We start from the raw sequence: 24,828 nt of genomic DNA, 5'->3' as shown, positions 1-24,828 counted from the left end.
TCCTTGAAGACTGTTGCTTCTTTTGGAGGCACTCCTTAAGCTTATTAATCCCCATCAGCATGAAAAGTGACCTTTGGAGAAAGGGCTAGGAATTCATCAAAAAACAAGTGTTTTTATGGATTCACAAACCCCCATCTACCTGTTCTGCGAGAAATGCATTATCAATCCACTCTAGACCTACTCTCATCTAGGTTAAAAAGGAGCTCTAAGGCATTTAAATCTGGGAATCTCCACAAGGTGGCATACAACAAGCCCACATTCTGTTTCAGACGTCAAACAAATTTAACATGCATGTTAAAGCCAATCTGAAAAGCATTCGTCCTTTCTCTTCCAGGAATAAGCATGACAGGAATATTCTATTTTTTCATACAATCATGCAGATAGTTTTGTTAGTGCTTTTCTTTATATTTGTGACATAGGGAACACAATTTTCAAAGGGATTTCTGCAGGTAAAAAATGTATAAATTGTCTTACTATTAATTGCCCATATGGAAATATTTGTTCACAGAAAGGGTGATGGATAAGTGGAACAGCTTCCCAGGAGAGGTTATGGGAACAAAGCTATCCAAACTGAAACAAGCAAGGGATAAGCACAGAGGATCCTTAATTGCAAGGAAGTGAAGATAAAGCTAGGGGTATGCAGAACCATAGCAAGAAAGGGTAAATGGGCAGTCTAGATGGTACTTACATTTTATCATCTACCATCATGATCTATGTAACCAAAATAAACAGAAATCTTACAGTTGTATATCGTGAACCAGGCACGGTAAGATGTTGTTCAGTTGTTTCTGAGTTTATTGGTGGTAATTTATTTTGGGTCATCTGTACAGATGGTGAGGACAAGCGATCTAACCCCATGTACCTGACAAATGAAAGCAAGCCTGGTTTAAGAAAATGCAAATTACACATATATTAGAAGATACATAATAAACTCAGCATAACTTAAAAAAAAAACACCTGAAGCATAAGAACAAAGGAGATTGCTGTTATTAATGTCTGGTCCATCAAGTTTGTTTACCTGTAAACAGGATTCTCTGTAGACAGTAAGATGAATCAGTCATAATGTATGGGTGCCGTTATTTGATGATGTCGACAGCCCCAGCTCTTAGAACTCAGTAAAAGTCTTATTGAGCATGTGTGGGAGTTCCCATACTTGCCTGCTGCCTCAAGGTAACTGACTCACCAGGGAGGCATGCAAGTATAAAGTAAGGCTGATTCATCCTGTTGTCTACATAAGCAAGCAAACTTACTTTCTCCATCAACAAGCAGGCATGAATCAGCCATAATATGTGTAGAATCCCAAGCTGACAGACGCATTGCAGAGCAATTATTTAAAACCATAGAAATTGTTTTCACTCAATAAACAATTAAGCTCTGGAATTCATTGTCAGAGGATGTGGTTATGTCAGTTAGTATAGCTGGGCTTAAAAAAAGTTTAGACAAGTACCTGGAGGAGAAGTCCATAAACTGCTATTAATCAAATTGACTTAGGGAATATGCACTGCTTATTACTGGCATTAGTAGCATGTGATTTATTTATTGTTTGGATATTTGCCAGATAATTGTATCCTGGATTGCCATCATTGGAAACAGGATGCTGGGCTTGATGGACCCTCGATTTGACCTAGGCTAGAGAATGGAAATGAAGAAAAGAATGTTTGGGGGTAACTTGCTGGTGCAGCAGTTATTATCCTTAACCAATAAGCCTTCATAATCTTGATGCAACTCCATCATGAGTCTCCGCTTCAATGCAGGGGGAAAAGGGAAATTGGATTTGAACAGCAACCGATGAGGGCCCCAACCTTTATGGTCTGTGGAACCAAGTATGGGGGCAACTTATTGTTTTGGCGGTTACTGCCCTTAACCAATAAGCCTGATACTTTGATTAAACGCCAACACTGCTCTCTGCTTCAATGGCAAGGCTTAACAGGGAATTGGATTCAAATAGCAACCAACAAGGGCCCTGACTTCCCCGGTCTGGGAAACTGATAAGCATGGGAATAACCCTAAACGGCACATCAGATACTATCATAAGTTTTCTGGGCAGACTGGATGGACCATTTGGTCATTTTCTGCTGTTATTTCTATGTTTCTGTGTAACTTCTTAGGTTCTTATGTAAAGACAACCAGAACTCACCAGGTAGAGTATGAACTACTGGGTGAACAGGATGCACACAACTGCTTGTCTAAAGTTACTGTCAGGAAATGTTGTCCAGACAGTAGTGGGATGTGAAGATGCAAACAGATTATCGAGTAACAATTCTGCATATATCTTCCATGGAAGTGTCCCTAAGGTGAGCCATTGAAGTCACCATGACTCTCACTTGCAGGTCTATCCAGTAACGAGCGGTAGGAAGAGCTGCGTTAGTGCCCGGCGCACCCGCGGTTGCCGCACGCACAGTGCAGCTCACCTACCGCTCGATCCTGTAGGTAAATAGCTTGCAAATGCAAGCTGCGTCTAAGAAGTGTCCGTGAAGAAGCGTTAGGCCCGCGCAACCCATTTTACTGGATAGAGCGCCTATACAGTATCCTGGGTGCACGGGCCTAACGCTTCACGGCCACGCTGGTATCTGTCATTTCAAATGTCATTTGAAATGACAGATACCAGGAAGTCGGGATTGCCAGTCCGCTCTCCCCTCCTCCCGAAGCAGGGCGCGAAAAGCAGCCTTGCTCCGGGAGGAGGGAAGAAGGGACTGGCAGTGTAAAGCGACGAAGCGGCGAAGCGACTTACTTTTTGCAGCCCCTCCGGACATCGGACGACCTCTCCTGCCTCCAGCTGCTCGCGAAGATGGACGCCTGCACGGCCGCTGAAGACGTGACGTCACGACGTTTGGCGTCACGGCATGTGATGTCACGTCTTCAGCGGCCGTGCAGGCGTCCATCTTCGCGAGCAGCTGGAGGCAGGAGAGGTCGTCCGATGTCTGAAGGGGGGTGAAAAAGTAAGTCGCTTCGCCGCTTTACACTGCCAGTCCCTTCTTCCCTCCTCCCGAAGCAGGGCGCGAAAAGCAGCCTTGCTCCGGGAGGAGGGAAGAAGGGACTGGCAGTGTAAAGCGACAAAGCGGCGAAGCGATTTACTTTTTGCAGCCCCTCCGGACATCGGACGACCTCTCCTGCCTCCAGCTGCTCGCGAAGATGGCCACCTGCACGGCCGCTGAAGACGTGACGTCACGGCATGTGATGTCACGTCTTCAGCGGCCGTGCAGGCGTCCATCTTCGCGAGCAGCTGGAGGCAGGAGAGGTCGTCCGATGTCCGGAGGGGCTGCAAAAAGTAAGTCCCTTCGCCGCTTCGTCGCTTTACACTGCCAGTCACTTCTTCCCTCCTCCCGGAGCAAAGCTGCTTTTCGCGCCCTGCTTCGGGAGGAGGGGAGAGGGGACTGGCACGGGGGAAGCCACGATGTCCGGAGGGGAGCTGCAAAAGTAAGTCGCCGAGCGTAGGATTGTCTGTCCTCTCCCCTCTCTCTCTTGCAATTTTTTTTTTTCGCTTTTTTTTTTGCTTCGGGAGGAGGGGAGAGGACTGGGGCTGCCCCGGAGACCAGCATCCATGGACGCAGCCAGGGCAGGTGAGCGGGGGCTGGGAGAAAGCTTGCTGCCTACCCTTACCCCTGCCTCTAACGCAGGGGTAAGGGTAGGCGGTAAGTTAGCAGGTTAAACGCGCGGCAAAACGGCAGGGTAAAATAGCGATAGTCGGGGCGCGGGTTACTGGATGCTAGGGAATAGCTAATTCGCTCGTTTGCATGCAATATACATGCCGCGTGCGGAAGGGGTTGCCCGGGGATTTTAGAACGCGGTAAGGGTAGGTTAAAGGGGGTTGTGGATCGCAGGAAGGGCTAACGCGGCCGGAAAGTGAGTAGAACGCGGGGTATACGCGGCCGCACTTTACTGGATAGACCTGTTGATGACCATTAAATTCTGTAATCTGTAAGCTGGCCAGCACATAACAGTATGCTATACAGTACTTTAGCTAATTTGACAAAGTTTTTTGACAACTGCCCTTCCCCACTTATTGGGATCAAAGGACATGAACAGCTGAGAAGCATAATGGTGAGGTTGAGTCCTCTTTAGGTAATATGCCAAGGATCTCTTAATGTCCAAGAAATGTAAAGCTTGTTCTCCTTTGTGTGCATGCAGTCTTGGAAAAAAGTTGCAGCACAATAGCTTGGTTGATGTGGAAAGCAGACACTACTTTTGAAGGAATTCAGAGAGAGTATGTAGAACCACCCTGTTGTGAAAAAACTGCAGGTATGGTAAGTAGGAAAACAGAGCATACAATTCACTTACTCTTTGAGTCGATGTGATGGTTAAAGAAAACACTTTCCAGGTGAGAAACGTCAGGCCCACCAATATGAGAGGTTTGAAGGGAGGTTTGATGAGTTAAGCAAGGACTACACTGGTTCCCAAGGCACTGGAAGTTTACTGATTGGAAGCTTTGAATGCCACAGCCATGAACTTTAATACCAATGGGTGGAGAGATATCAGAGCCCCTGTCACCTGCTGATTATATTCTACAAGGGCACTAAGATGAGCTTTAACTGAAGAGGTGCTGAGGCCTGAGGAAGAGAGGGAAAATACATATTGAAGCAAGTCCCTGGGGCAACAGGAGACGGCATCCTGCTAGCTGGTCCTGTATCATGTTGAAAACTTTGACTACTTGAAAATGTAGGATCTTCTGGTTTACAACTTTCTAGCTTACGTACTCCACCTCCTTAGGAAGGAATAATGAGGAAACTACTTCACGTTCAACATCTATGCCAATGAGGGCCAGCGATGGCAGGTTAAGTTGGCAGAGCCTGCCATTCTCCTGGGCGATAAGAGTCAGAGATTCCCAATGGAATCGGAGACTGAACTGATAGATGGACAAGATAAGGAGATCACACATGCTATAACCAGGCCAGTGTTATGAGGATTACCCTCGCCTTATCCTGAGGAAATTGGCAGGTACATAGAGTACACTAACACACAAAAGCATTGGGAGCTGATTTGTGACTGCTTGGATGCATGGAGCAGAATATCTTGACCTTCTGTTGTTCTCTGAGGTGAACAAGTTGATCACCAGCATTCCCTAGTGACTAAACAAGTCATCCATGACCCCCTTGATTCAAGGGCCACTGTGCATTGCAACACTCTTCTAAAATGGTCCGCCAACGTAATCTGAATTCCTGGAAGGTAGGTTGTCTAGAGATAGGCATTGTGATGGCCAGACTATAAACAAATTTGGAGGGCATCCTCACAGGGAGCATAGAAACTCACGTCTCCTTGTTTGTTTATAAGGAACATGGCCAACCAGTTGTCCTGATAGCAGATGAAGGAAAGCCTGTAGAGCCCAACAGATAGCTATTAATTCTAGAAGGTTGATATGCAGACAGCTATCTGCTTGGGATCGTTGTGTACTCCCCACCTCCTGATGGAGATATCAGATAGGGTCACTTGATGTGCTGGAATGCATAAAGAGACCCACGGTTAGAAACTCCTAGTTCAGTGATGGCGAATTCCAGTCCCTGAGTGCCAGAAACAGGCCAGGTTTTCAGGATATCTACAATGAACATGCATGAGAAAGATTTGTATGCACTGCCTCCATTGTATGCAAATATATCTCATGCATATTCATTGTGGATATCCTGAAAACCTAGCCTGTTTGCGGCACTCGAGGACTGGAGTTCGCCATCAGTGTCCCTAGTTCATCCACTGTTAAAAGGATATTCACACCTCAGGAATTACAGAGATTAAGTGTAATAATGACAAATAGAGATGATCCCAGTGGCCCTGATGAAGGGCCCATTGAAGACCCTGTATGTGCAGACAGGTCAGAGGGTCTACATGCACTGCATTGGCCATGGGACCTAGAACAACAAGGACTGACTTTGCAGAAGTTCAGACCCACTGAAGAATGAACTTTACCAGCCCAGGCTCTTTCGACAGGAAAAAATGACTTTTCCTGAAGCAGGTCTATCCAGACTCCTAGGAACTTATTCTTTGTGCCTGGATCAAGTTAAACTTGGAGAAATTGACTAGGAATCTCAGGACTGTAGAAGAGAATGGCTGTGCTGAGAGATGCTAGAATATCTTCCTGGGACAGGCCCATCACCAAGCAATCATCCAAGTAGGGAAATATGCAGACTCCCTGCCACTGAAGCTGTGCCACTACAAGACATTTTATGAACATTCTCAAGGCCACTGAGAGGCTAAATGGAAGCATTTTGTACTGGTAATGCACATCCATCATGAACCTGAGGAATGTTTGATTGGTGTGGTGAATGAGGATGTGTGTATAAGCATCTTTCAGATCCAGAGCATAAATCCAATCACTCAGCTAAATGAAGGGTAAAATTGTCTTGTACCTCTCTTGGATCAACAATCTGTTCAGCTTTCATAAATCCAGAACTGGCATCAATCCCCCCTGAATTCTTAGGGATTAGATAATGCTGGGATTAGAACCCCTGGCCGTAATCCTAAAGTAGAGCACGCTCGGTTATCTTCTGCTGAAAGAGAGCAGCTTCTTGTAATTGCAGCTGAGCAGAGGGGTTGGAATTGAAGAATGATCTCCACTGGGATGGAAGAGGGCAAGAGAAGTGCAATCAGTATCCAAACGCCACAATTTTCAGGATCCATTTGTCCTTGGTGACTGTGGCCCATTCTGGAAGGAAAGACTGGATCCTTCCCCTCAGCAGGGGAGACGGGGAGACAGATCTCAAGGCCATCAAAAGCTGGTCCTACACTTAGACTGTGACTACTATTGGATCTTCAGCTGATGCCTCTCCCTCTGCCAATCTCTAGCAGGCAACTGTGCAGCACTATAGGAGGAACATCATGTTGTTGAAAAGAATGGAAGGGGTATATCGGGGAAAAATGGCTGCTTGCAGGAGAAATACTGTCATCTGGGAGGGGCCGGTTGATACCTGCAGATGCAGACAGCAACAGCAGCGTGGGTTTGTGGTCCTTAATCAGAGCCACTGTCTCCTGTACTTTATCCACGAATAATTTTTCTCTTGTGCAAGGCACATACACATCATATAAACCTTCAGGCACCAACAGACACAGGCAAAATCCTGGCCACAGTACTGAAGGTCTCAAAGGCAGCACATATGAAATGCTAGTCACACTGTTTGTCATCTCCTACAGCGCGGTGAAAATCTGCATGCCCCGACAACTCAATTAAAGGTATCAAATTTTGGACAACTGGTGCACTGCAATCTTAGCAGTGAGCATGACATCCCGGAAAACTCTTTCCAAATACATCCAATGCTTTAGAATTATTTCTAGGATGTACATTGGACCGGTCCTGTATGCACTTAACCCTCTAACATTGACCCACTACAACAGGTTCGGCGGCAAAATTCTATAATCCAAATCAATATTTTGGGCTACTGGAAGACACTATATCAAGACACACCATTTCCTTATTTGCAGATCTTTGAGGAGGCTAAGGACCAGGAAGAACACAGAGTTTGCAGAGACTGAAGAAATTGCAATTAAGCCAAAAATATCTATTCTCAGGTCCAGCTCCTTCCTCATGTTGATGGGCAAAGACTTATTGTTTTCTGGATAAGTTAGCTAATAGCTGAGGTCGTCCGGAGGAGATGTATGTCGAGTTAAGTCAAGTGGGGGATCTGAAGGAATCCCTGTGCAATTCTCACCAGACCATGGAGTCAGAGGCGATTCTACCATTAGGCAGTATGAGGCAGTTGCTTCAGGTGGCACATTTCTGGGGCAGCAAAAAGTGCCCCCCCCCCCCCCAAAATGGCCCTCGTGATCACCTCATTTCCCTGTCAAACAGAAACTAAAAGTCTGCTCAATGGCACGAGGCAGAGTGGAAGGAAAGAGGCACAGTTTGAGGAAGTGCCGGTGAGGCTCCCACCCTCACCAGCAGGAAGACAGCAACGTGGTTTTAGAAAGTGCTGGTGAAGTTCCCACACCCTACTGGCAGGAAGACAACGGAGCAGTTTGAAACAGGAAATCAGTGGTGTGGTTTGCTGACATATTAGCAGCAGAGAGTTCCACGCAGGTGCAGCAGCACCTATTGATGACATACAGGTGGAGGTTCTCGCCCCATCAGCAAAAAGAAGAAATGGCACGCTAGAGAAGTCTCTCCTCCCCCACAAGCAGTAAAATAATATTGCTACTAAAGCCAGAAGAAAGGAGGTGAGGGGGCCTGAGAGGTGTGTTTATAAGAGGGAGAGGCTGCCTCTGCATGGAATCCTGCATGTATGTGTAAGAGCCTGTGTATGCGTATGAGAGCCTGCGTGTGTATATGAAAGAGAATGCCTGAGTGTGTAAGAGAGACAGCCTGCATATGTGGGAGAGAGAGAGAGAGAGCACATATGTGAACATATGAGAACCTGCATGTGTGCATGAGAGAGAGACATGTGTATGAGAGAGAGAGCAACTATGTGTGTAAAGGGGAGAAAAAAAAAGTTTGTGCAGCCCCCCCTTCCCCCAAGTCTGTGACAATTTCTGGGTGACTGGAAATCAAAAGATCTCAGGTATTTATTTATTTATTTGCTTGTTTGTTTTATGGTCTGGACAGCTAGAGATTTTTTAATCCCATTTTAAATTTTGGGGTGTTTTCATGTTCTGCTGTTTTGAAATATTTTATTGGTGTTTGGGAAATAGAACAAATTTACATGACTTTTTAAATTATTGGATGTGTGTCAGCTGTTTTGACATTTATTCTTTCTGTTAGTGTGGTTTTAATATTATGAATGATGTTTTATAACTCTTGATTTTATTGCTTGATGTTTTGCGAGGAATGATGATGTTTCTGTTTTTCCATTGTTGCACTGCATAATACAGCCATCCGCCCCCAAGCTGCGACAAAACTTCCCCCATGAACAAACAACAGTAATAAATAGGGCGGGCTGAAGGGAACAAAGAGCAGCAAAAAAAGGCAGACTGAGGAGAGAGGAGGAGGGGGAGCCAACTGCTCAAACCTGACTCCTCCCACGTCTGCCGACGTAACCCTTCCCACAGCCCAATGAGGGCTGCCACTGTGGCACATTCAAAAGACGCGTGCAGTTCCTATAGGAACCTGGGCCATAAACTAGCACTACACAGCGCTCCATTCATGACCCTTCCCCCCCCCCCCCGCCCCCATCACATCATGGTGCTTGCTCCAGAGAGGGCCTGGCACCACATTACCCCGAGCATGCGTGCATGGACCACGCCTCCTCTTTCAGTGTGTGAGCAAGAGCGTGACAGAGTTTGTGAAATAGTGAGCATGTCTTGGAGAGGGAGTATGTGAATCAGTGAGCATGTATGTGAGAGAGAATGTAAGGAAGTTTGTGTAAGAATGAACATTTGTATTAGAGAATGTGTATATATGAGAGAGAGGAGAAAGTTTGTGCATATCTCCCACCCCTGAGTAATCCACGATAATCTCAGGGTGACTGGAATCTAAAGTTCCCAAGTATGCAGAGTACAGGATTTTTTTTTTTTTTGCTTAGTTTTAATTATTGGGGGTTTGATGTATCTGCTGTTTTGAAATATTTTATTGATGTTTAGGAAATAAAAAAACCAGTATTATATGTTTGTAATCACTGGATTTTCTATTCATCAGCTGTTTTGAAATATTTATTTTTTTTATGAGTTGGTTTTACTATTATGAGTGATGTTTGATATTTCTTGATTTTATTGTTTGATGTTTAATGAGGAATGGTGAGGTTTCAGTTTTTCCATTGTTACATTGCATACAGAGTCTGGCATGTTGCAGTTTCTTGTTCAGTTTTTGTATGCAAGTTACTATTTATACTTTATTATCTCTTTACTCTGTATGTGGTGAGAGTCTTTCTGTGTTCTGTATGTGTGACTGAAGTGAAGTATTCTGTTGGTATGTAGTTTTTGTGTAGGAATCTATAACAGCTTGGCTTGTTCTGTTTTCCTAATAGTAAGTGGTTTGGTGTTTTAGGGCCTGTTGCAATTTTTGTAGTGTTGTCTTTTCATAGATACAGTTCTTACTGTATCAACATTTAGTGCTGTTTTAATATGGGAGGTAATTGTAGTTTAGTTTACTCATGGTTTTCTGAGGGCAAGCCCATACCCAGCACTTGTTAAAATAGGCCTAATGCCATATGGGTTCCAAGTGTTTTGGTTTGTTTTTTTTTGCAGGGTTTTGGTTTTGGTACCACAGTAGTAAATATAAATATATACATGTTATAAGTGTTGTTTTTACCTCATAAGTCTGTACATTGAATGTTCTTTTTCCTGTAAATTATTAATGTATAACTTTTTATTTGTATGTGGGAAGGGGCTGGGGAACAAAGCTGCAAGTTTGTCTAGGGCACCTAATACCCTTGCACTGACCCTGAGAGAGTATGCCATACACAGATACTCACCATTCTCCCATTTCCTACTTCCCCAGAGTGTAAATGCTGGGGAACGATGGGATGCAGGTGGTAGGGTTCATGGGAGAATGACAGGATTACCAGATTCCTAGAAATATTAGAACCAACACTATCTCTGCCACACCTCTAGGAATCCTAACCCTACCTCCCCCTTCCCCAGAATTTCAAATCCCCCAAAAGACAAAACTCTAAGGGGGAACCCCCTCCTCTTTTGTTGATTTGACCTGTGCCACACCTTAGGGGGGTGGGGGAGAGGGAGGTGCCATCTCATCCATCACCTCAGGCAGCAGATTGCCTTGAGCCGTCCCTGCATGGAGGGACACTGAACCAGGATCCCTATAATCAGGAAGGAGACCTAGGAGGAGACCTCTGCTGGTCTGAGGAGTAAATGACCAGAAGAAACTCAGAATGAGCTGTTGAAGGGATTCCCCTTAGAAAAGTAAAATCTACCACCTCAGGACAAGGACTCACTCCTACTGATGGCAGACCCTGAGGTGAGAAATGAGCCTCTCTCAGAGTCTACGGGGCTCCACTATGAGGGAAACGTTCCTCTATCTCAGAGGGGAAAGGCTCTAGCTTCCTGCTTTGTTCCTCAGGGTTTAAGGAGGCAAAGAAATTCTTCACCAACTCTGACAGCTGGCTGCTTGTGGAACTCTGAGCTGGAGCTGGAGGTGAGGCATCCTCTTCAGATATTCATATAGGCTTGTCCTCACTGAGGGCTGAAAGGGAACTTGGAGCCACAGTAGTAAGTGCCGAAGCAGTAGGTACTGGTGCACTCCGCACAGACTGCATTGAAGCTTCTGCTGACTGGCACTAAAACTGACAGTCAGTGCTGGTAGGGCTGCCTTTTGCACCATATTCTATCCACAATATAAAGTTGCCTGGCTTTCTGCACTGATGTGTTTCATTTCAACAATTTCATAAGAACATAACCTAGGAACCACCTTACTGGGTCAGATCAAGAGTCCATCAAGCCCATTATCCCATTTCCAACAGTGACCAAGTCATAAGTACCTAGCAGGATTCCAAATCGTAGATAAATTCCTTGCTTCTTATATCTGGGGATAAGTCGTGACTTTCCCCAAGTCTATCTTGTTAATAACAGCTTATGGACTTTTCTTCCATACTTTTTCAAACCCAGTTACAACTGCCTTTAACACATCCTCCAGCAATGAATTCCAGAGCTTAATTGTACACTGAGTGAAAAAATATTTTCTCTGATTTGTTTTATATGTGCTACTTAGTAACTTAATGGAATGTCCCTTAGTCTTTATTTTTTAGCATTAAGAACATAAGACTTGACATACTGGGTCAAACCAAAGCACCATCAAGCCCAGTATCCTGTTTCCAACAATGGTCATCGAGGTCACAAGTACCTGGCAGGATCCCAGGGATAAGTAGTGGAGTTCCCTAAGTCTACCTTAATAATTATTTTTAGACTTTCCCTCCAAGAACTTGTCCAAATCTTTTTTAAATGCATCTACACTAATAATTTTCACAACATCCTCTGTCAACAAATTCCAGAGCTTAATTATGCACGGAGTAAAAAAAAATTTTCTTTTAGTTTTAAATGTATCACCTAGTAACTTCATTGTGTGTCCCCTGGTCTTTGTACTGTTTGAAAGTGTAAACAACCGATTAACGTTTACTCATTCCATTCTACTATTATTTTATAGATTTCTAGCATATCTCCCCTCAGCCATCTCTTCTCCAAGCTGAAAAGTTCTCATCTCTTTAGCCTTTCCTCATAGAGGAATCGTTCCATCCCCTTTATCATTTTGGTTGCCCTTCTCTGTACCTTTTCTAATTCTGCTATATCTTTTTTGAGATGCGATAACCAGAATTGCACATCTACATGCGATCATACCATGGAGCGAGTGATTCAGAGATATTATTATATTCTCCATTTTATTCTCCATTCTTTTCCTAATAATTCCTAATACACTGGTGGCAGTCAAGGTTTTAAACTTATTGTCCACAATTACGCCTAGCTCCTTTTCCTGGCTGGTGGCTCCTAATATGGAACTTAACATCATAACATGGTATTATTTTTCCTGATGTGCATCACTTTGCACTTGTCCACGCTGAATTTTATCTACCACTTGTATGCCCAGTCTTGCAAGGTCCTCCTGGAGTTTCCCACAATCCACTTGTGATTTAACAACTTTGAATAATTGCGTGTCATCTGTAAATTTGATCTCACTAATTGTTCCCTTTTCCAGATCATTTATAAATACAGTATATGAAAGAGCATCTGTTTCACTGATGAAGGAGGATGCATGCTAGCTTAGCTCCACTGTCCTGAGAGTCTAATATATTCTAATCTTCTCGAAATTCTCCTTGGATTTAGCCCATGCACACTTAGAAGACAGCTGTAGCATCTGCACCCTTAAAACTTGAGGTTAATCTTTTTTTTATCCTCTCCTTTGGTGGTTTCTTTCTGGCTGTTTGAGAGCATGGCTACTCGGCCAACACGTAGCACGCTCGAGTGGCCTATAACTGATTTCTATAAAGAAGCACCAGAAGCCGCCTCCAGATTGGAGATGGGGGATCGAGTGGACGAGAGCTCGGCCCCTCTTGGAGACCAAACAACGATGGTGCAAATCCTACAACAGCTATGTGAGCTCCGCGCCACCATGTCTCAGGATCTGGGCACCATGCGCATCTCTATAGGGTTAAAGCGGTGGACCCCAGAGTGGAAGAGCTTGAAAATAGGGTTTCCACTATTGAAGATTCGGAGTCCACTGCAGCTAACTCCCTACTTGCTCTCAAGAAACAGATTAAAACGCTGGAAGACAAGGTAATTGATTTAGAAGATAGATCCCGCAGAAGTAATATAAGAGTGCTGGGCCTCCCGGAGTGGATTGAAGGCCGCGACCCACAGTTGTTCCTTGAGGTGTTTCTGAAAGAACTTTTCTCCCCCAGGGAGGATTACCCTGAATTGTTAGTGGATAAAGGGCACAGAATATCCGGACATGAACCGAGAAATAACAATTGCCCATGGGCCTTCATCAATAAGATGCACTATTACCAGGCTAAAGAGTGGCTCCTTAAGAAGGCCAGAGATATGGGAACTCTTATGTACTGCGGTCATCAAATTGCAATTTATCCTGACTACAGCAGCACTATCCAGAAGCGCAGCGCTGCCTTTTTCGTGTCAAACAGCAACTTCATGCTAAGCAATTGCGTTTCCGGCTGATATATCCGGCACAACTCCTGATTAATATGGTCAGTGGTGGAGGCAGTATGATTCGCCGAAGTCGACTTTCGCATTTCTAGATGCACGTGGTGACAAAAATTGCGGCCCCCCCGTTCGCCTACTCTTAATGGCGGAACAAGGCCCAAACCGCCACCACGAAGAGTACCCTGGAAGTAAACGATTGTTCACTCTTTGCTTCTCTCTGCAACAGGTTTTGAAATGTTTGTGTGGTTATAGGGTACAGGGGATTTGTTATTTTTGGAAGGGGGGGTGGTGGTTTCTATGGAGCTGTCTTTTTCTAAGAGCATACAATTTCATTTTACGCTTAGATTACCTAGTCTTGACCATGGCTGATACAGAATTTAACATCATCACGCTGAATGTCAGAGGAATGGGCACTCCTGTAAAACGCAAATGTATTTTAGATTGTTTGCAGAAAAGAAAAGCACACGTTGCGCTTTTGCAGGAGACTCACCTGACTGATAAAGAACATCCAAAACTCCAAAGAGACTGGGTTGGTCAGGTGTTTTATTCATTTAATTATACTAAAAGCAGAGAGGTGTGCATTCTTCCCTTAATGGTTAATAAATTTATCACGGACCTTGAAGGCCATTACATTGCACTAGACTGTGTACTTTATGGTATGGCATTCACACTTGTAAATGTCTATGGCCCTAATGTGGGCCAAAAGGCTTTTTATGGTAAACTGTCTTTGGATATTGAGAATTTCTCATCTTTACCTATAGTGATGGGTGGCGATAGGAACACCTGCCTTGATCCAACCCGATAGATCCTCTCACTGCTCTTCCTTCTCAGGATCAGCTGCAGCACTTAAGCAATTGATGTCTCGATTAGATGTAATAGATGTGTGGAGGACTCAATATCCCTCTGGCAAAGACTACACTTATTTTTCTCCACTACATCGTTCTTATAGTAGAATTGATTTCTTTCTTTGCTCTTCCTTTTTACTTCCATCTTTTGGGTCCCTTGATATTCTCGCTTGTCACCTTTCTGACCACAGCCCACTGCTGCTCCCGCTGTAAATCTCCCAGGGTCCGCCTGGGTAATGACAAATTCTATCAGATGATTAGAGATGTTATTAAGGAATTTAAGGAGGTCCACAAAGATGCTGAACAATTTCCTGTAGTACTTCGGGAAACACTTAAATCAGTTCTTTGGGAGAATAATTAGCTTTGCAGCTTATCAAAAATGAATCAGACAACATCAGGAGCATTCCTTAGAAAGGAAAATTACAACTCTTGAAACCCAACACAAAGTTACTTGTTCCCCAAAGATTTACGCCACCCTACAAAGAGCAAATGAGGACCTTCGATCACTATAAATAGAGGACGTTGAACGTCACTTGGCATTCTTCAAAGCACCATTGTCTTCTGCACCACACTGAACCCCTGACAGATCCAAGAGATGACAAGCCAGGGTGGAGGAACCTTCCCTCACTTGTGGGAAAGAAAGGGATAAGAATCCCGCCCTCAGTATCTTGTGGCATTGAGAATCTGATGAATCATTGTTTTAGGACGAGTTCTAGGTGGCTCTGTTGCCTTACCTTTTACCGAGGCTTTGGCCTCTTATCTGGCATGCTTTCCACAGGGCCTCCATGTTCCCAGCGCTGTACTGCTGTGCCCTTAGGAACCATCTAATCACAACTGTAACAGTTGGAGGCATCATGATCTGGGTCCAGGCAGCGATAATAGACATAATGTGTATCTGTAATAGACATTCAGTACCCAAAAACGCAGGCCTTAAAACTGCTGATTGTAATCTTGTCCTTGGATTTTTTAATTTGTATGTTATTTTTTTAAGAACTGAAAAGTTCTGCTGAGGGGCTGCCGAGACAGTGGTAAAAGAAAAAGATGCAATGAGGCAGAGAACTAGGCCAACTAACAAGACCAAAACAAACTGTAGAGAGAGAATGGAAACATGGTCATGCAGTAGCTCGAATGAAGGAAGACAGAGGCTCAGAAGGCAGCATGCAAATGCAGAAACTCCCACGTATGTTCAGTTAAGTCTTTACTGAGCTCTGAGAGCTGGGTCCATGTTGGAGCCATCAGATGACATCACTGATGTATTATGACTGATTTATGTCTGTTTGTCGATAGAGAATTAGTTTTCCTTCTGCATGAAATACTTATTTCTAAGAAAGTATTAAAATAAATTATATACACTAAAATAGCCTCTAGCCTGTCTTCCAAAAGCTTTCATTTTTTCACATTTCATACTGTAGAGGAGCTAATTCTTCCTCCTGTTACTTTCCCACAAATTATAAGAAAACAAGCCGTTAAGCCCGTCACAACGGGCTACATTACATTTTTGTTTTCGGTCCATTTTCGAAAACAGCACCCTCCTACACTTTTTCTCCCTCATTCCCCCTTCCCCTCAGTCACTCACCCCCTTCCCACCCCTCAGTCTTACTCACTCTCTGTCTCCCACTGCCTCCTTCCCCTCACTCTCACCTCCCTCCCCTTCCCTCAGTCACTCCCACCTCTCTCCCCTTCCCTCAGTCACTCCCCACCCTGTCTCAATCCCATCCCCTCTCCCTCAGCCCTCCTCCACTCCTTTTCTCTGCTCCATAACTTCTTACCCTTCCACTTACTCACATCCCTGTCTCTCACCTCTCCCTCATTCTCCCTCTCCCCTCACTCTTCCCCCCCTCAGTCCCTCCCTCCCTCAGTCCCTCTCCCTCCCTCCCTCTCACTCAGTCCCTCCCCCTCCCTCAGTCCCTCCCTCCCCCTCACTCAGTCCCTCCCACTCAGTCCCTCCCCCTCACTCAGTCCCTCCCTCCCCCTCACTCAGTCCCTCCCCCTCCCTCCCTCCCTCTCACTCAGTCCCTCCCCCTCCCTCCCTCTCACTCAGTCCCTCCCCCTCCCTCCCTCAGTACCTCCCTCCCACTCAGTCCCTCCCCCTCACTCAGTCCCTCCCACCCTCCCACTCAGTCCCTCCCACTCCCTCCCTCAGTCTCTCCCTCCCTCCCACTCAGTCCCTCCCACTCCCTCCCCTCCTCACTCCCTCCCTCTCACTCAGTCCGTCCCTCCATCCCTCCCTCTCTCTCTCTCCTCCCTCCCTCGCTACTGGCCCCCGCTGCTCCTCGTCATCGTTCGCTGCCGTCGCTGCCGCCACCGCTCGACGCCGCCGCTGCCACCCGCCGCCGCCGCCACCCGCCGCCGCCACCCAACACCGCCATGTTTTGTTTTTTTTTACGCTGGCTAAGATCGACGTCCTTGCCCGCACATGCGCAGTAGAGCTGTGCTCTACTGCGCATGTGCGGGCCGTCGGTCATGGCCCATTTATAAGGTAGATGTACCAATGGGAGCAGATGGAGCCAAAAAATAAGTGCTTTCAATTTCTATTTTTGACCTTTTTCTTTACTGTGCTCCACTTCTATCTTTTACTTTAAATGTAAAATGAGGTCGCCTATGGACAAAATCAGTCCTGAAATAATCTTTTTCAAGTTTGTCATGGACCAGAATTCTAGGATGCAAAAGACAAAAAGGAAACTTACAGCTTAGTTCCTCTGAGAACCCCATCACTGTAAACATTTGGAGTCTTCGATCGCAGAGGTTCAGAACTGAGGGAGGGCAACCTGCGCTGTGCGGGCGTTTTCCTCGGAGACGCTTGAAGCACTCGAGATGCGGAAAGAATACTGTTGTCAGCAATTCGCCCGAGGCGACTGCGCACCGAGGCGAGAACACTGGAACCTACACCAAGTGATCTATCATCCTGCTCATTCCTAAAGAAAAAGGCCTCATATTAGAACAGTATCTGTTTTTCTAATGGAAATTATTACTTAGCTTCACTAGTTCCTTTCATGCAGGAAATCAGTTCTAAAGATGCTAAAGATCCTTTAAATAAGTCCAAGTTGTTGGGGGGGGGGGGGGGGAAGCAACAGGTAAAAAAAAAAGTCTGATGTGGTTTCCTCAATAGTACTTACTGTGCCTTGTCTATCAGCCCTGCATGTCTATGCTGCAGTGGTTTAGCTTGAATTGTCATGACACCATTCAAATCATTGTAGAAATTACTTGCCATACGATGAGCCTATAGAATGCAACAGAAGAATATACAACTTTCTCAAGACTGAGGTATCAAGTTACTTCAAAAAGCCAACACAATAAGAAAAATAATGGGATTTTTTTAATAAATGGATTTAAAGAAATGCAAACAAAATACACCAGAGCACATGGTGAGCAAACACCATGGTAAACTGTACAAAAAAATATTTGAAAAAAGTTTTGCTTTTTAAGTTGGAAATAGAGGGCAATTTCAGGAAAGACAGTTTAAAGATGTGGGTCTTTTAAGCGGGAGCAAAATGTAGACAAAGAGGGAGCATCATGAACTGCAGAAAGGAAACTGTTCCAAAAAGTGAAGCCAGAGGTATTGTTGGGTACTTAAGACTCTGAGTACAGGCCCATGAGAATCAGGCCCATAAGGTCTTCCCCTGAGATTTGGATAATTAAATTCAATAATCACGATAAACCTCCACCACCTCATCCCAAGAACAATCCTGTAAAAACACAGGACCCTAACTCTCACCTGCTCTATTCCCATTAGAACTCAAGACAGGATCCTGGTTGCTGAAACAGAAGCGTAGACCCGAGGCCTCAGGCTGGGTCCAACCCCAGGGTATGGGCCTAGGCTTGGACCTAAAGCCATAGCATGGCCGAGGCCAAGTCCCAGAAGCCAAAACCAGGGCCTAAGGCCTTTGCTTAAACCCAAGCCCAGGACTGACACTGGGGTGGCCGATGCCGGGTCCAGGTCACAGAGGCCTGGGCCCTGGCTAAGGCCTAGGACCAGTTCTGGAGCCCAGCCCAAGTCTTGGTCACAGAGGCCTAAACCTAGATCAAGCTAGAACTGAGGCTGGGTCCCCGACAAGAGTTCCAAGCACAGGCCCAGGCTTATTCGCCGAGGGACAGGAATGATCTCAAGTCTAACCAAGACCCAGTTTCAAATCACCAAGGCCCAGGCCTGCTACTGGGACCTGGCCAAGACCTAGTCTCCCTGTCACCGAGGCCTGGGCTTGATGCAGAGGACTAGGCCAAGTTCAAGGTCTAGGCCCAGGAACAATCATTCCAATGCCTTCTTTGCTTGATCCAGTAATTACAAATTACATCCTCTACCTGGAAGATGTTACTGTGGCATCTTCCTCCAGGGTGGATGGAGCTATTTTGTTATATGGTCGTACACATGTATGGCTGAGTAACAAAATGGTGCTCTCTGCCCCAGAGGAAATCCTACAGAAACATCACTGCAGTACATCCTCTGGGTAGAGGTCGTCATTTTAAGTCACTGGATCAAGAAAAGAAGATATCAAAAGGCATAGTGATGGGCTTTGGCCTATTTCCAGTCCAAGGCCTCAGGCAAGGGCCTAGGCAACCAGGACCTGGCCTTCAGCCTGAGCCCCAACAACCAGGACCCAGATTCAGCATTGAACCCGGACCTAAGCCTGGGCCACAGGGACTGAAACCAGGCCTTGGCATCGAACCCAGAACTTGGCGATCAGGATCCCGGTTTTGGCTGGGTTCCCAACATTAGATCCAGGCCTAGATGACCTGGACTAAGCCTAGGCCCAAAGTGAAGTCTAGGTCACCAAGGCCTAGGCCTGGATGACCAGGACCCAGCCTCAGGCCAGGCACCGATGTTGAGCCTATGCTAAGGACCAGACTTGGGCCCTGGGGATGGGACTAGACCAAGGTCTGGTCCCACCAAAGGCCTGCTTTTTGTTTCTAGGTTGTTTTTTTTTTACAAAACAAATATAAATATACAAGAAACCTTTCCTGTATATTCATCCAAGGCCTATTTTCATTTCATATCATTCATACGAATCGAAAATGGCCTCATTTGTTATGTTTTCTGCATTTATTCAGAACAAATGCACATCGCTAACAGAAACCCTGTTTTAAAAACATTCTTTACCTGAGATGAGTAGGAATGAGATCCAAATGAAAAGCTCCGTGCCTCAGAGCCTCGTGATGGGGGAACACTTGCTGTCTCTGTTGTCAAACGACAGACTGGCATGGGAAGCAATTTGCAACCAATATATTTCATCTTCTCTATCTGTTTATCACCATCTGTAAAAGCATTTATTCACAAATTCAGTGCACTTACAGAAACCAATGACTACATGAAGAATAGCATTAACTATAATAATCTCCAAATTATTCAGCTCCCACATAGCTTTCATCATTTAACAAAATGATTGTCAAAGTTCTGGTTAGCTTGTACTCTAAGAGGTTCTGGGCATTCAAGCAATCAGTGGCATGGTTACAGCCAGAGGAAAGCACAAAGAAATTCTGGCTGTGCTTAAAGTGCTCTTTATTTACAGAGATATTAAAAACAAACTAATGGCAGCAGACAATAGAACAGACTCCTTGAACTCAGGTAGTCTCTAAGCTTTAAAAGCGGTATGCCAACCTTTCAGATAAGTCCTGGGACTCCATCAGCTCCCTGGGACCCGTCCACCCTATCTAGGCTCTCAGAGTTATGCTCAGGAGATGGACTCCTCCCAGGATCCTTTGGGGAGCCCAAGCTTAACGAGAACTGGGTGGGATATCTGATCCTGGTCCTTTAAGGTACATTGAGGGAAATGCCTATACACTCTCTCACCTACCACTCCCCTCAGTTCAGCCTTGCCGGGATGAGCATCCCTCTGTACAAGGAAGACCTCCCTTGACAGAGAATGAACTGCGGAGTACTGTCTCTCATGTAGCAGTAGCTTTTGGCTAATGTAGAACCGTGGACGTTTTTGTCCCACTTTCTTCTGAACTAATACAGCCTTTTCAACTTCTTCTGAACCTCGGATCTTCTCTGGTACCCTCTTCAGCAGTCACCTTGTAAGCAGTTCCATGTCCCTTTGTGGGAACAGCACCTGGGTGATTATCCTGTCCCTCCAGGCCTGTGGACAGACCTTTCCCTTTCCTAGGGTGTATCTGTCCTGACGGCATTGCTGCTGGGGCTTATGAAGTTCAGCGTCCTTATGAATGAGGTCCAGGTCTCCTTTGGAAAGGGCTCTTGAACCGCCGGCTCTTCGGTGTTGTGGCTAGGTGGACCCATTGTATACTGATCCAAAAGGGCTTTAAAACTCAGGCAATCCCACCCAATAATCACGAGATAGGGTAACCAAGGAAGTACTCCGACCTCCATCATCCCTTGACTGGCTGATATTTCAAGTGTACTTGGCTGGTGGGATATCATTGATGGTCTTCATGAACACATTCCAATGTCACTACTTTTCCAGCTTCAAAATGGATCCATTTCAGCAAATCGCTCTGCATCAGTATTTTGATACTACTGGAGTCCATTAGCATTTGGGTGGGAATCCCATTCAGCTCCACTGGTATCACACATTTAGAGGCTCCTTGGCTGGAGACATCTACTAAGTTACAACAGTAAGAAGTTACCGCATTAGTGCCCATTACCTCCAGTTACCTGTGGGAACAGTCTTTCGCAAAGTGACCTCGTTCCCCACAATGGAAGCATGTTACGCTGACTGGGGGGTTGTCGCTGGGGTGACCAGTTCAGTCACGCCTGTCCCAGAGGCTCTGGGCTTCACTGTTCCCTCTCTATGTTGAGGGGATTCTCTCGGCAGGATGGCGGTGTGGGCAAGGTCTGGGCCTGAGTGTATGCCTCTGCTACTTCCAGGGTTTTTTCCATCATCAGGGCCGGATGCCGGCAAATCCACTGCCGCATGGATGGACCCAGACTGTTCTGGAACTGCTCCATCAAAAGGGTTTTGGCCACCTCCTCCCCAGTTTTCCCATCCAGACGCAGCCACTTCCAGGCGGTATCTTTGAGGAGGAGGAACAAGTTCCTAGAGTTCTCTCCTGCCTGTAAAACTCCTCCTCGAAACCACTGCTGGTATGCTTCTGTTCTCTTCAGAGGATCATTGCCTTGACCTCCAGATATGTGGCCATCCCCTCTGAATTGATGTTTGATAAGCCTCTTGACACAGTCCGGTAAGTACATTTCCCAGGTAGATAGCCCACCTATCTTCAGGCCAGTCTGTCAGCCTTGTGATACACTCAAGAACCCCTCCAGATCCTCCCCTGGGGTCATCTTGAGGAGGATTGGTGACACTGGCAATGGAGAGGCCACAGCAGTTTAGACTGCCTGGGCTATCTGCATGAGCGCGGTATGTTGCTGCATCACCTGTGCTTGTAATGCTTCCTCTGGATAATTTTCACTTGCAGGGCACTCTGCAGCTGCTGTTGGCCAGTGGCAAGAATATGGATTACTTGCTCCATTTTAAATTATTCTCAGGATGTAGGAGAGCAAACAAAACAAAATATGTTGGACAGTGACAAGAATTTGGATTACTTGCTCTATTTTAAATGATTCTCCAGGTGTAGGAGAGCAAATAAAACAAAAAAAAAAAAACAAAACGTGATGGCCTCTCCAGCCCTGACTTCCAGTTTGACCCCTCTCTAACCAGGTGGGGATAGCCACCTTGGCCTGCACACAAGCTGGGTTGGAGCTGGGAAGGCCTCAAGAAAAGTGAGAGAAAAAAAAACATTCAGCAAATGTTTTTTTTTCCTCAGTGCTCAGCAGAGCCACACCTTTTCTTCAGCTGCTAAAAGGCAGCACAACAAACTGTGCTCTTCACAGTCCTCCATAAAGACTGATTTTACCCTCTGTGCCCTGCTTAGAGGGATCCCACTGCTACCACCATATGTGGCACTCAAGAAGTCAGTGGTGTGGTTACAGCCAGAAGAAAGCACACAGAAACTCTGGCTGTGCATAAAGTGCACTATTTACAGTGATCTTAAAGACACACAAATGGCAGCAGACAATAGAACAGACTTCTTGAACTCAGGAAGTCTCTAAGCTTTAAGTACAAGCAGTTTACCAACTTTAAAGATAAGTCCTCAGTTGGTATGTTGGGACTCAGTCAACTCCCTGGGGCCTGTCCTTCCATAATATTTTTTGAGAAATCACTGAGCTCCCTCTTAACCACTCCACCCCCACAACCTCTAGCATGCCCTCTGAACCTGTTCTCTCCCCTCTGAAACCCTAGCTAATAACGTCTTACCTGTTCCCCAAAGCTTCCGAAGCCAGACCCTCTCCTTCCACCATATTTTGTGAGAAATCATCATGACCCCTCCTGTCCCTACCCTACCTTCTCCACCCACTCGTAACCTCTAGAACATTCCCTGAAGCCCCCACCCCACCCCTCCCCAAAACCCCAGCCAGGAGTACCATAGTGTGTTACCTGTTCCCAGTGTCTTCCAGAGTTGCTCTGCAAGCCTCACTGATGTGTACAATAATAATGTTGCTGTCACTCTGTTCTGACAGCAAATGTTATCATATGATTCCAGCTCTGCTGTCAGAGCAACACTGGAAGAGAATGGAACAGGTAAGACACTATGGCACTCCTGGCTGAGGTTTCGGAGTGTTTTAGAGGTTAAGAGTGGGTGGGGAAGGTGGGAGTGGAGACAGGAGGGGGCTTGATTATTTCTCAAAGAAATATCGCAGAAGGAGATGAGCTGGCCTCGGGGATGCTACAGCTATTTTCTTTTTTAATTTGGTAGGCTGAGTGCGGGAAATCAGGCACTAGTCCACATTTATTTTATTTATTTATTTAAAAACTCTTCTATACCGTCGTTGAGTTAGATAACCATCACAACGGTTTACAAAAAGGCACGTTAACGAAAAATATGAGTGGTATAGATTACAAATTAACCATGTGCCATCATAGAACAGTAAATATGTGACAAATAATGCAGCCAACTATCAGGCCAATACAGTAACCTGCGAGGGAGAGCCAGCGCTCCGAGGCGAGCGTCCGCTCTCCCGACGCATGCCCAGGCCCCTTTCCTGGACACGCAATTTTGTATTCAAATTAGGGCCCACGCTAATAAGAAGGCGCTAGGGTCACTAGCGCATCCCTAGCGCCTCCTTATTGGCAGAAGCAGTGGCCATCAGCGGGTTTGACAGCCGACGCTTAATTTTCCCAGCGTCGGATGTCAAATCCGCTGACAGCCACGGGTTCGGAAAATGGAAGCCAGCAAAATTGAGCGTCTGTTTTCCAACCCGCGGGCGCGGGCAGATTTTTTTTTTTTCAGAAGATTTTTTTATTTTTTATTTTTGGGGCCTCCGACTTAATATCAGAGGGCGTACAGAAAAGCAGTTTTTTCTGTTTGTCTGTACTCTTGCCCGGTGCCATTTGAAATTAAAATGTGCGGCTTGGCCCGTAAATTGCGTGCGTCGCCAGCTCCCTGCCCCGGCACAGGCCGGAGCACTCGGCCCCGCCCCCAGACCGCCGTCACACCTCCGGACCCTCCCACGGTCCACTGCCACGCCTCCAGGACATGCCCCCGAATGCCGTGCCGCCCCCAAAATGCCCCCCAAGCAAAGCCCCGGGACTTACGCGTGTCCTGGGGCTTTGTGCGCCCCGGCGGCCTATGCAAAATAGGCACGCCGGCACACAAGGCTTTTAAAATCTACCCCTAAGATTGTTTCTGCAATTACACTATAATACTTACCTAGGAAAACTGAATTTCCTTCTATTTCAACTTCAAGTGACAAGGGCCAAAAGACTGCTTTGAATAATTCTGCTTTGTCTTTGTCTGCAGAGGTTCTAGGCTCAGAGGGAGCTAATTAATCCAATCTGTGAATCTCACCTCCCATCAGATGCTTTGGAACAAGCAGCTAATTCTAGTCAGTTTGTAGCTATAATTTACTCTGAGCTGGATAACCGGTCTGTAAGAAATATCTGCTCTGGCCCATAGGAAGACTGCATGCACCTTTCAGAATCATCAAAGCTTTGAAACCAACTCCAGGGCAGATTACCACTGCCTCTTTATTCCCGGCTTTGTCTTCTGTTGAACCCAGACCCTTGATGCAGTCCATCTGCAAGTGGAAAACCCTCTGAGAGGCCTGCAGAACCATTCCTAAAGGTGTAATCCTGCAGGAGGGCTCCTATTTCAGTTGTTCCAGGCAGCCCAGAGTCTCCAGTTCTCTAGCCCAGTACCCAGTCAGCCAAGCAGCTCCAAAAGAAGCCACAGTCACTTTGACCAGCAGGAGGTACCTGCACTCAGCCAGGTTTTTCAGCAGCAGACTCCTGCACATAGACACTTTATCCAACTGCAGATGCCTGCCCACAGCCAAATCTTCAAGCAGGGGACGCCCGCTCACAGACAGCCTGCTCAGTAGGTGACACCCACTCTAAGCCAGATTACCCAGTGGGAGATGCCTGCTCCTATCCTGATAGCCCAGAAGAGGACGTCTGTTTCCAGTCTCCCAGCCCAGAACATGGTTTTCAAGGGTGAAGATTCAGATGAACTGAAC

The 24,828-nt window shown here is 46.0% G+C and overlaps 1 protein-coding gene across 5 annotated transcripts in view; it reads right to left on the bottom strand.

The window, feature by feature from the left end:
* The window catches only part of FAM149A (family with sequence similarity 149 member A), a 261,077-nt gene that overhangs the window by 42,968 nt on the left and 193,281 nt on the right, over nt 1-24,828 (bottom strand). For all 5 annotated transcript variants that reach the window (XR_003854328.1, XM_029586942.1, XM_029586943.1 and 2 more), the window contains exons 8-11: nt 19,459-19,613; nt 17,480-17,583; nt 17,051-17,278; nt 742-862 (exon numbers count right to left, since the gene is read on the bottom strand). Coding sequence is in view for 4 of the 5 variants with exons in the window: in XM_029586942.1 (XP_029442802.1) it covers nt 742-862; nt 17,051-17,278; nt 17,480-17,583; nt 19,459-19,613 (608 nt within the window). In the remaining variant the exon portion in view is untranslated. The remainder of the gene's footprint in view (nt 1-741; nt 863-17,050; nt 17,279-17,479; nt 17,584-19,458; nt 19,614-24,828) is intronic.

The sequence above is a fragment of the Rhinatrema bivittatum genome, chromosome 1 (genome assembly GCF_901001135.1).
Source record: "Rhinatrema bivittatum chromosome 1, aRhiBiv1.1, whole genome shotgun sequence".
In the NCBI taxonomy this organism is placed as follows: domain Eukaryota; kingdom Metazoa; phylum Chordata; class Amphibia; order Gymnophiona; family Rhinatrematidae; genus Rhinatrema; species Rhinatrema bivittatum.
The sequence above is the reverse complement of the archived record's forward strand: the minus strand, read 5'-3'. Positions and strand labels throughout refer to the sequence as shown.